Consider the following 12,929-nt stretch of genomic DNA (forward strand, 5'->3'; position numbering starts at 1 on the left):
GAGGGGAGAAGGTCACCAGGATATTGATAGGATTGGAGGCCAAGTCATTGAAAGACAAGTTGAAGTACTTGGGAATATTTACCCTGTAGAAGAAAAGATCTGATTGAACTCTGTCTCATGCAGAAGCTGGATTAAGATTATTTGACTTGTCTTTAGAGAGCAAAATTAAAAGCAAGGAATAGAAATTTGTAGAGAGGTGAAGCTTAGTCAAGATAAGGAACAAATTAACAATTACAACTGTCCAGAATATAAATGGCTGTCCTTGGGAGGTAATGAGTTCCATACACACACACACACACACACACACACACACACACACACGTGTATGCTTAAGTATGTTGTGTATTATATATATACACGTGTATATGCATGTGTATATATTTGTATATATATGTGTACATGAAACACTACCTCCCAAGGATAACCACATATATGTGTATGCATATATGTATGTGTACACACATTTACATGTATACTTTTATATATACATATATTTATATTTACATATATGTATACATAAATATATATATTTTAAATAAGCAATTTATTAGGCACCTATGTGCTAGTCACTATGCTAGAAATGTTTAACCCTCACAACAACCCTGGGAGGTAGATGCTATTATTATCTCCATTTTACAGGTGAGGAAACTGAAGCAGACAGAGGTTAATTGATTTGCCCATTGTGTCACAGATAATAAGTATCTGAGGTCAAATTTGAACTCAGATCTTCCTGATTCCAGGCCCACTGTCCTTCCACTGTGTCACTTAGCTACCTTACCACTGGAGGTATTCTAGATGACCATTTGTCAGGGTTGCTGTAGAGGTAATCCCAATTCAGGTATATGTAGATAACTTCTGAGGTGTCCTTCAGCTCCGAGATTCTACTTTATGGTTCTTGTTGAAAAATGACATCATTTCAGTACTGAGAGCAATGAAATTGCATTATATGGTAGCTTGAATGGCCTACAGTCCTAGAAGGTCAGCATTGTTAGAATATTTAGAATTACTTTAGTCCAGGAATTTGTAACCTCTTTTGTGTCCTGGGTCCCTTTGGCAGTCAAGTGAAGCCTAGGAACCCTTCTCAAAATCATGTTTTGTTGCCTTGCATTCATAATTGAAGGAAATGCTAAATTTCATTTAGAGGTTAGTGAAAATAAAGGTGTAATTTTTTCCCCATCCAAGTTGAAATATATCTAAATTCTTAAAGGTCTGTAGACTAGCCTCAGGTTAAAAACCCTTTGTCTAGGAGAATGTGTGAAGGAAGAAGAGGAAGAGAGAAATGTTGTTTTTGTGCGTATATCTGTAGGGCCTAGCATAGTGTCTTAAACAAAGCAGGCATTTCACAAATGTTATTTGAATTGAATCATCTCCAACCTCTCTATTTTATAGATGAGAAGACTGAGACCCTTGAAGTTTAAGTGTTTTGAATAGGGTCATAGAGCAGGGTCATGTAAATCTAAGAAGACCAAATTTTGAGTCATTTAAGCATCAGCTTTGTGTGACAGTATATGTAACATTATACACCCATAGTACACCAACCTCTAAAACAAAGGGTGTATATTGCTTCATCTCTTCTCCAGGGCCAAGGCTGGTCATTATAATTATTCAGTATATAGTTTTATATGATTGTTCTTATCATTTACATTATGATCCCTTTATTTTACACAGGAGGAAACTGAGGCCCAAAGAAATTCAGCGACTTACCTAATCATAGTCATAAATCACAGAGCAAAATCTCGAACTTAAATCTTCTGAGAGAGTCCCAATCTAGGCTTTTGTCTTCATTATTAGATAAGGAATTTAAGAACTTTGGGCAAGATTCAATGTGATATTTAAAATTCTGGGTATAGCCAATTCCCAATAAATATGTGCTCAAAGGACCATAGCAAATCATTACAATCAGAAGAAGGAAAACTCCAAGTTACTAATCATAAGAGAGATGCAAATCAAAATTACTCTTGTTTTCACCTTATAGCCGGAAAATTAGCAAAGATGACCAAAGATGGAAGTAGTCAATGGGGAAAGCTTGTGGAAAGGTGAGAACACTAAAGCATTGATTGTGGAGCTATGAAGTGATCAGACTGTCCTGGAAAAAAATTGAAATTATGCAAGGAAAGTGACTTAAATGTCCATTCCTTTTGACACAGAGATCCCAGTGCTCAGCATATACACTAAGGAGATAAGACAAGATTTGCATATCTATATGTAACACCTTTTTAAATAGCAAAGAATTAGAAACAAAATAGATGTCCATTGGCCAGGGAATAGCTAAACAAATTGTGATACAATATTATAATGGAATATTAATGCTTCATATGAAAAAATGAATACAGAGAAGTATGGGAAATCTAATGTGAACTGGTGCAAGGTAATCTGAACCAAAAAAAATTCAGTTTTTACAACAATGTAAATGGAAAAATAATACAAATTAAATGTCCAAAAATGAATGTTGGGAAATTATATTGAACAAGTGTGGCTCCAAAGAAGAAATGTAAGATAACACCTCCCTTCTCTTTTCTTTTCAGAGATAGTCTCTATGGGTATGAGACCCCAAAGATAATCAGACTGATATGTCTAGTTTTACTGAACTGTTTTTTTCCCTACTTTTTATGCGTTGTTATAAAGGATGGCTTTCTGGGAGAAGCAGAAATACAATAGGAAATGTAGGTGGTCTGAAAACAAAAGACATCAGTAAAAATTTATTTTAAAATTTGTTGGGTATCAGTTTCATAGAACAACAAAATCTAAGCAATCTAAAACCACGTTGTTGTTATTGTTGCTCCATCGTTTCAGTCATGTCCTACTCTTTTTTTGTTTGTTTGTTTTGTTTTGTTTTGTTTTGTTTTGTTTTTTAGGCAATTGGGGTTAAATGACTTGCCCAGGGTGACCCAGCTAGTAAGTGTCAAGCGTTTGATCTGAGGCCGAATTTGAACTCAGGTCCTCCTGACTTCAAGGCCAGTGCTCTCTCCACTGTGCCACCTAGCTGCCCCGTGTCCTACTCTTTGTGACCCTGTTTGGGGTTTTCTTGGCCAACATACTGGAGTGGTTTGCCATTTCCTTCTCCTGTTCATTTTATAGATGAAGAAAGTGAGGCAAACAGGGTTAGGTGACTTGCCCAGGGTCACACAGCTAGAAAGTATTTAAGGCCAGATTTGAACTCAGGAAGATGAGACCATGACATTTACATAACTATTGACTGGTCTTTGGTTTCTGCCTGGAACTTGCTTTTGTAATTATGTGTGTGAGTGTGTGTGTGTGTGTGTGTGTGTGTGTGTGTATGTATGTATGTATATATGTATGTGTATGTATATACATATAAATGTAAGTACTCACATATACATATGTGTGTATATGTACATGTACATGCATACACACACACTCACACACACACACACATATATATATATACATATATACATAAAATATGATGTTAAAGGAATCTAGTGAGAAACTATAGTGAGTGACTCCATTCACCTCAGAGCTACACAAAAAGTCAACCAGAAGCCTGGAGTAGTCGGCAAAGCCAATGCCAATTCAAGCAAACAAATTGCAGTTTCCCAGTAGGGCCAGAGACAGACACCTATAGCTCTGTATCTGGCAGCAGCAGAAGCAGAGGGCTCCTCTAAGAAATCCCCAGCATGGTCAGAAACCCATAGCAAGGACCTTGGGAGCTGCTAGGAATGGGAGCAAGTAATGCCCAAACAGCAGTGCTCATACCAGAGCACACCTGGCACAAGTCTTTGGCACCTTGCCCTTTTATACCATAGAGGGTCCTGAAGCTCAGGTGTTCTGAAACTCAAAGATCCAGGGAGCAACACTTGTGATTCAGGTGGAGACCAAGCAGGGCCAACCAGCCCTCCCTAAAATGGCAGCAGGGGCCAAGGTTGGCCTTGGCCCAAAGCTTTAATTCACAGGCTAAAACTGAGTGGTAAACAAGCAGAATAAGATAAATACACTGTAAAGGATTATAATAGATCCAGAGATACCTCCCAAATTCAACCTGTAAGGAAATCTATTTTAAAAAGAAAATATATGGGGCAGCTAGGTGGATAGAGCACTGGCCCTGGATTCAGGAGGACCTGAGTTCAAATCTGGCCCCAGACACATAACATTTAACTAGCTGTGTGACCCTGGGCAAGTCACTTAACCCCATTGCCTAGCCCACCCCCCCCCCCAAAAAAAGAAAAAGAAAATATATAAAGAACATAAGGGAAAAATAACTCCATAACAACTGTAAGCAGTGAATCAAAGGAAAATACCAGAAGTGGAACAAGAGCACTGATGATTTTATCAGTGGAAATGACATGAAAGAAAAGACATTGCCATGTGTTCTGACACTGCACCCTAAGCACCATAGTATCTTTCCATCTTATCTATAGCCGAAACCTTCCACGTATGTTGTCTCTCCATTAGAATGTGAGCTCCTTGAAATTAGGGATTGTCTTATTTTTCTCTTTGTATGTCTAATGCTTAGAATAGTGCCATGCACATAGTAGGTGCTCAATAAATGTCTTATTGATTCATTCATTCATAAATAAATGCTTTACTCATTCTTACTTGTTCCTACTTTGGTCATCGTGCCCAGTGGAGAGGGACCATCTTTTTAAACATAAAGGTTATGTAATGCTATCTTATGTAGGTCTAGTCTCCCAGCTAGGCACTTGTACCCACTCAGATTGGGCATCCCCAGATAATAACTTACTATTCATTCCTCTTCAGGATTCTGGGGGTAACCCTGATGGGCTGTTTCCAATAGTCTCACTTGAAAGCCTCCATTCCATTACCAGTCAACCAGATTTAAACTAGTTTTTTCAAAAGGTATTTTACTAGGGACAGTTAGGTGGCACAGTTGATAGCGCTCCGGCTTTGGAGTCAGGAGGACCTGAGTTCAAATTCATCCACAGACATTTGACATTTACTAGCTGTGTGACCCTGGGCAAGTCACTTAACCCTGACTGCCTCACCAAAAAACAAAAAAAAATATTTTACTAAGGTGGCATAGTAAAAACAGTAAATCAGAGCACATTCTTCCCCCTACACCTCTACACGTATGAGGTTCCTGAAGAAAGTTGGTTTTATTCAGTTTTTCAATTTTATCTGACTCTTCATGAACCCATGGACTACAGCACACCAGGCCCTTCTATCCTTCGCTGGCTTTGAATTCTGTGCAAGTTCATGTTCATTGTTTCTATGGCATTATCTAAACCATCTCATCTTCTGCCATCTCCTCCTTTTGCCTTCAATCTTTCCCAACATCAGGGTCTTTTCCAATAGGTCTCATCTTCTCGTTATGTAGCCAAAGTATGTAAGCTTCAGCTTCAGTATTTGACCTTCCAGTGAACAGCCTGAATTAATTTCTTTAAGTATCGATTGCTTTGATCTCTTTGCTCTACAAAGGACTCTCAAAAGTCTTCCTCAGCACCAGAATTCAAAAGCATCAATTCTTTGGCACTCGGCTTTTCTTATAGTTCAATTCTCATAGCCATACACTGCTGGAAAAAAACATAGCTTTGACATATGGACTTTTGTTGGCGAGGTGATGTCTCTGCTTTTTAGTGTACTGTCCAGATTTGCCATAGCTTTCATTTCAAGGAGCAAGCATCTTTCACTCTCTGCAGTGGTCTTTGAGCCCACGAATATAAAATCTGACATGGCTTCCATTTCTTCTCCTTCTATTTGCCAAGAAGTGATGGGACCAGTTCCCAAGATCTTAGGTTTTTTGGTGTTAAGCTTCAAGCCAGCTTTTACACTTATCTTTAGCCCTCATTAAGACTTCTTAATTCCTCTTCATGTTCTGCCATCAGAGTGGTATCATCTGCATATCTGAGATTGTTGGTATTTCTCCCAGCATCCTTAATTCCAGCTTTTGATTCATCCAGCCTGGCATTTCACATGATGTGCTATGCATATGGACTCAAAATACAGTGGTAGTGAGGTCCACATGTAGAAAACATGTCTGACATAAGAGTGCCTCCTAACTCCTGGTTATGGAAGATCTTTCTCCCCTTGCAGAGCCCTCATGAAGTTTCTCTTCAGGGTAACTCTATAATTGGTTCCAAGGATCAGTGCCTTTCTAGAGTCCATATCTGGAATTCTCTTTACCACAAGGAGTCACATCCCCTGAAACATTTTTATTCTTTGGGTTGTTATCCTCCTTCATCTGTGACTGTCTGTACACAGTATGTCTTTCTCTGCTTGAAGCTACCTCATTTTCTATTACTGATCCAGTCTCTCCAATAACATATCAATGGGGGCAGGGGGAATATGACACTCACTTTAGCTTCATTCTCTCCCCTTCCCCTGCTGACCTTTGAAACAGTTGTCAGTAATCCTCCACCATTTGACTAATTCTGGACAGAATCAACTGCTGAAATCCTTCTCCTGTTGAAAGTTCCCAGGGGACATGGTTAGCTAGCCATATCATACTGTTCCCTTCTTGATTCAATTAAAGAGGAATTCACACCTCATAAAGAGATGCACAGGGTACAAGCCATCTTGTTCACACATTTAAAGCTCCATCAAGACTACATTGATTACATTAGCTAAGCTGAAGAGAAATCAATTTCTCCCCCTTTACCCCCACTTCAATGACAGCTGAACCTGAACCTCACCTTCAATCATAGTAATAACAATAACAACTCACATTTGTATAGCTATTTTGTGGTTATAATGCATTTCACACAATATTATTTTACTTGGGCTTCAAATTAATACTACGAGATAGACAGGGCAAATAATACCATCTCCATTTTATAGAGGGATAAACTAAGGCTAAGGAAGGTTAAGCAGTTGTCCAAGGTCACACATTGGATCTTAAACCTAGCTTTTCTGAACCTAAGGCTAATAGTTTTTCTACTGTTCCTTGCTGCTAGCTGGCTTTCCTTGTGCTCTCAGAGTTGTGGTATAGATGAACACATTTTTCAAACGGCATCTAAAACTTCTTGGGTTGAATTGAATGGTGGAAATCAAAGATCATAAGCTCTTAGGGTTGGCAGGGACCTTCAAGGAACCATATGCTCAGTTATCAGGATTGGAAAGTTTGTGGTAGTTCATATTAGAATAGGAGCTGAGAGATTGTAGTTAACTCGTTGTGTAAACTTAAGCAAGTCATTCCCCCTCTATGAGCCTTTGTTTCCCCATTTGTAAGATAGAGATAGTGGCACTTTGGTACAAACTTCTTCACAGGGTTCTTCTTTTGAACCATAACACCATTATAGAAATGTGAATTCTTACTTTAGGCAAGTCACTTTCTTCCTCTGAGCTTTGATTTTTTTCCTATGTTAAATGAGTGAGAAGGAGTAGATGGTCCAATAATTATAGGGCTGAAAGGGACCGCAAAGGACATCTAGTTCAGCTCATACCTGCTTAGGAATTCCCTCTTTAATTTAATGGACAATCTAGTATATGGCAAATGACTATCTAATATACTGAAAGAAGACTTCAGTGACAGGGAACTCATTACCTACAGAGACAACCCATTCCATTTTTAGAGAGCTATCCTTGCTAGAAAGACCTCCAAAGTCTTTTAGCTTCAGTACTCTGTGTTCTGTGTTCTAATATTCTAAAACCTAAGGTTCAGCCTAGCTCTAACCTTCTATGTTCTAGCTATCTATCAATGAAAGTATGAATGAATGAACAAGCATTTATTAAGCATTTACTGTATACGAGATCCTGTGCTAGGTGCTGTAGATGTTCATAAAAGTGAAACAATCTCTACCTTCAAGGAGCTTATGCTTTATAATCTAGTAGGGAGATACCACACATAGGGGAAAGTGAGGGCCAGGGAAGGGAGCTTTGATCCGGTCAATCACAGGCAATAGGCATTTAGTCTTAGGTCAGATCACTGTCACATTCTTTCACAGTAACAATGGTAGCATTGAAGTTTGTGGTGGAAGGGCAACCAGCAAGATGGCTACAATGAGGAGGCCCTGCTTCCTTCAGAGATGACTAGATAGAATGTGAAGTGTAGTCTGGTGTCCACTAGATATGATGGACTGAGTTATCACCCATTCACTTTCACCAATCAAGATAGTTAGTGCCAAAGCTGAGTGGATTAACCACTCCAGAGAAGAGGCTGTGGGGATTGGTTTCTTGAGATCTGGGTCCAGAGAGTTACTCTTTTTGATAAGGAGAAGAGGGATTGCCATATAAATGCTTATTCCCTTCATCTTCCCCAATTAGCTTGGGTGAGTTTTTATTTATTCACCCACTAATAAATAGCTTAGCCCCAGGGTAGTTTACCAGAGCTGAATGCATAAACTTCCCTCCCTGCCTTACTCACCTCAGGTTCTGAAATCTCTTATCACTCCAAAATTCTATTCTCTGTTCTGTTTTAACATGATTTTTATGGACTGTAACTCAGTGGGTGGTTCCTGTTTAATGTCCCTTTTCTAACCTGGATTTGTAGTGAATGAGGCAGTGGGAGATAAGGCTGGAAAAGTAGGTTACAGCTAGATTGTAGAGGGCTTAAAATGCTTGGCTAAGAAAATTATATTTTATTCTTTAGGCAGCGGGGAGCCTCTGAGGATTTCTGAGCAGGAGAGTGGTGTGATCAGAGTAGTGAGTTAGGAAGATTATTATTGTGGCAGCACATGGGGAATAGATTGGAGGTGAGAGAGATTAGAGGCATAGTCTCTGTCTTAAAATATTTACCATTTGTCATGTGGGAGACAGATTGGACCTTTTCTATTAGGCCTTAGAGAGCAGAACTAGAAAGCAGAACTGGACTGATTTAAGTTACAAGGAGACATTTTAAGCTCACTATAGAGAAAATCTTTCAAGAGAAGAACAGGATTTGGATTCCATAAGCCTTTCTTTTGAATTCTACCTCTTTTTCTTAATAGCTTTGTGGTCATGAATATGTGATTTAGCCTACCTAGTTTCCTCATCTGTAGAATGAGAAAGCTGGTCTATATAATCTCTAGGGTCCCTTCCAATTTTAACCCTCTATTTTCTTTTTTTTTTAAATTATTTCTCTCTTTGGTTTTTTCACTATCTAGATATTACTCCAGCCTTTCTCCCTTCCATAACATTCTATTTTCTAATAACACTCCCAGTTCTAAAATTCTGTGCTCTTTGCTCTAATATTCTCTGTTCTAAGGTTCCTTCTAAATAGAACAATCTAGATTTTAAGGTCCCCTTTAGCTCTCATATTCTGCATTCTAGTATCTGTTCCAGCTCTAACATTCTATATTCTTTGGTCTCTTTTAACCTTTATATACAATGGAAACATATGATCTCAGAGTTGAAAGAGACCAGTGAAGTTAGTAGTTCTACTTTTAGCTCAAACAGGAATTCCCTTTGCAATGAGGGGAGCCAAAATGGAGGGCAGGATGTTCTCAGGGCAGCCATTCATAATATCCCTGTGGATATTCATCTGGTGAGTCTTCTGTGATGACCTCCATGCTGTGAAGCCTAATGGGATGCTTTGCGATTTGTCTTTGGCTCTCCAGGTCAGTTTTTGGGTCGTGCGGGAGATTCTGACAGCACAGACTTTAAAAATAAGGGCGGAAATCCTGAGCCATTTTGTGAAGATAGCAAAGGTAAGTTAGCACTTCCTGATGCATTATTGTCATCTCTTCTCTCAGACTCAAGGGAGTTCGGGTTCAGTTTGCATTGGTTTATACTTTGATGAATGGATTTCACTTTGATGAAGGCCAGGGCTTGTCACTTTGAGTTTCTTTGGTTTCTGGCCTCTAGAAGAATCTGCTGTACCCTGCAGTCCTTGATGACTGAGCCTCGGATTGCATGACTGAGAGTCTGTTGTCACCACGTGGCTCCGTGAAAAACCAGATACTGCTCCAGCAGTTCCTACACAAGGGAATTCTGTCATGTTCAGTCACAAGAACTGTTTATGGTCGGCATGATCTCCTGATTGGTTCCCTAATGACCTTATAATATTCCTTTTACCTCTGTTTTTTTCTCTTCCTCTGCCTCTATCCTCCTATGCCTTTCTTCTACTTAAGCAAACTCAAGAAATATTCATTAGTGACCATGGGATGTAGTAGAAAGAGTAGGATTTTGAACTTGGAATTGAACAGAATTCTGACCCTATCATTTATAAACTGTGTGACTCTAGGCAAGACACTTTATCTCTCTGAAGTCTTAATTTTCTTCTTTGTAAAATGTATGGGGGCAGCTCGGTGGCACAGTGGATAGAGTCAGGAGGACATGAGTTCAAATCTGGCCTCAGACACTTGACACTTACTAGCTGGGCAAATCACTTAACTGTGATTGCCTCACCAAAAAAAGTATGTACTAATATCTGTACTACCTCATAGGGTTGTTGTGAAGGAAGTCTTCTGTAATGGTAGTGATAATGAACAATAATAATAACCAAAGTCCAACCCCTAATCCCTTGTGGGGTAGAGGGGTTAACAGTGAGCTGCACAGTAGAGGAATGCCCACCAAAATTCTTAGTCAGATGAGCCTTAATGTACTCTGAGAACGTAATAGTTATGGCAATGGTTTTTATTCATGTTCTTGTACCATAAGGTGTCAAGATGCACTAGAACAAATCAGAAATATAATATAACAATAGTCTACCTGCTGCAAATAGTACAGGGTGAATGGTGCTGATGTCTACCGTGGACAAACCACAAGTACATGTGAAATGAACTGATTATATGAATCCTTTTGTTACGCATCAGGCCTGTTTTCCTACCAAAATTGGAAACAGATCCTACTAGTTATAGGCAGGGGCATCATACTGATGTTTGCCTATAGAATCCTCAATGTCAAACTATACAGTAAGGTATTACTGACCAGTTCAGGGCAATGATGAGAAAAACTCTATCCTCAGTCCTATATTAGATGAAATAAGAAACGATATTGAGGAACTACTACAGAGGAAGCTGCTACTTGCCTCTGGGGAGGGAAAAGCTGAAGAACCTGAAGTGACTGAAAGTATTCACTTGGTGCAAATGGTAGAAGTTCTGCCTAATAATGAAACAAATGATAAAAAAAATACCAGCGTCTTAAATTATTTTTGACAATGAGATGGACAGACTTTGACTGGAATTTTGAAAAGCCATTTTTGAGTTTGATAACATGACATCAATTAGCAGACCAACCATGCCAAAACAGAGCATTTCACAAATTTGGCATTTGGTATAATTATCGTGAATTAATTAATTCTCCTGCAATATTTAAAGGAGAGTATAAAAGCATTTCAGAACCTGCACCCCAAAACCTCTTTCAATGGTAAAAGTCACAGGAGAACAGGTGGAATTGTTAGTGAACACTCCATAGGAGGAATGACAGGCTTCCTTCACTATGGCAGAAGCAACTTTAGAGACCTACTAAAAAGATCTACAGAAAGTCATTTGAAGATGACATCAATATCTACCTGGTATACTCCGAAACTTGAAAGACATATCACTCAATTAAAGATAACACAAATATACTTGTGGAACAGAATCCAGAAAACAAAAGGATATCAGCAATTCTAGATTCATTTAATTAGTCATTGAAAGTGAAGTCGAGAGGTTAAGGCAATGCAAGGAGTCCAACCAGTGTGCAAAGCACAAACTATATGGTGGCAAGGAGTCCAACGCAATGGAAAAGCCAGTTGGATCAAATGAGAATGAGACAGCTTGAATATAGTTAACATGATGAACTAGGGAACACTTGCAGCAATGCAGATGACTGGAATTCTGACTTTTCTGTAACTGTGTAGTTTTGGAGCTGGATTAAGTGAATTATTATTGGCTTAACACTTCACAGAAGCACATGAATTGCTAGGAAAACATTGTACCAGCTTCCTTTATGAGGCAAGCCTGTCTCATCTTTCTTACCTGTCAAGAAGCACCACCTGTATTACCAAACAATGAGAACACAGTGACCTCTTCTAATATAGACCAACCTGGTTGTTAGGTCTTTTATACAAGGCATTCACTGCTTGTATCACTTCTAAAAAATCCATAAACACCTATAAGAAAACAATATATTGGCCAAGAAGAAAAAATGTGTGTTCCAAAAATTCCTAGAGGTGTAAGAGAAATTTATTATTAATTCAGCAATTATTGAACAAGCTACATGAAAGCACCATGACATTTATTCTGCTTTTATTGACTATCATAAAGACTTTGACTTCATTTCATAAAGTATAAATTTCTAAAAAAGTTTATCTGAAATAGATTTTAATCATCTCTTTTCCTTTTATATCATCTAGATGTATCCCTTTCTTTATCCCTCCCTTATAGCAAATTATTTTTATAAAAGAAAGAAGAGAAAAAAATCTGCAAAACAAATAAACAATTATCAAAATATATTTTGTTAAAATTCTGGGACCCCAGGTTAAGAACCCCTGATCTAGAAGGTCCAACCAAACCATGTACAATGTTAATGAAACACAGGGCTCATTACCCTATGGCATCTACAGAAAGATTATCACTTCCTCAATATAAAGGAGGAAGAGTAGTGATAGATGTTTCCTCAAAGCACAGGACAAACATAAAAATTTACAGGAATATGTTTGGAACAATCAGATCTCTCTTTGTAAGTAATAAAGGCTGACAGTGGTTATTCACAATTGGATCTGTTAGAATTACCCCAAATTGTTTTATCTCTGGATAGGGCCTATAAAAGAGATAAGATCCAAGAATGGAATCAACAGGCACTGCAATGGTGAAATCTACATGAATTCAACTAAAATATGTTAATTAGTTAAAATATGTTAATTAGAATTAAACTTCATTGTTAGATGAAGCATTTAACAAAGGCCTGAGTCTGGAGGTTCATTTATAGAAATGGAAAGGGGATATATGATGGTAATTCAGAATCAGGTCATTGCCACTAGAAATACATAGAGATTATCCTTAAGGTTCCTAAACTTACTGATCAGTGAAGATTATGAAGCAAAATGGTGGAAACTGCAGCTGTGGGTTGTGAAGATTTTGTATTTACCAGATACCTAGAAAGACACAATT

The 12,929-nt window shown here is 38.3% G+C and overlaps 1 protein-coding gene across 5 annotated transcripts in view; it reads left to right on the forward strand.

The window, feature by feature from the left end:
• The window catches only part of LOC114047108 (ras-specific guanine nucleotide-releasing factor RalGPS1), a 490,091-nt gene that overhangs the window by 92,212 nt on the left and 384,950 nt on the right, over window positions 1-12,929 (forward strand). For all 5 annotated transcript variants that reach the window (XM_027867848.1, XM_027867845.1, XM_027867844.1 and 2 more), the window contains exon 5: window positions 9,453-9,542. In XM_027867848.1, the coding sequence (XP_027723649.1) occupies window positions 9,453-9,542 (90 nt within the window). The remainder of the gene's footprint in view (window positions 1-9,452; window positions 9,543-12,929) is intronic.

This window comes from Vombatus ursinus, unplaced genomic scaffold (assembly GCF_900497805.2).
Source record: "Vombatus ursinus unplaced genomic scaffold, bare-nosed wombat genome assembly UNPS02014786.1, whole genome shotgun sequence".
Lineage (NCBI taxonomy): Eukaryota > Metazoa > Chordata > Mammalia > Diprotodontia > Vombatidae > Vombatus > Vombatus ursinus.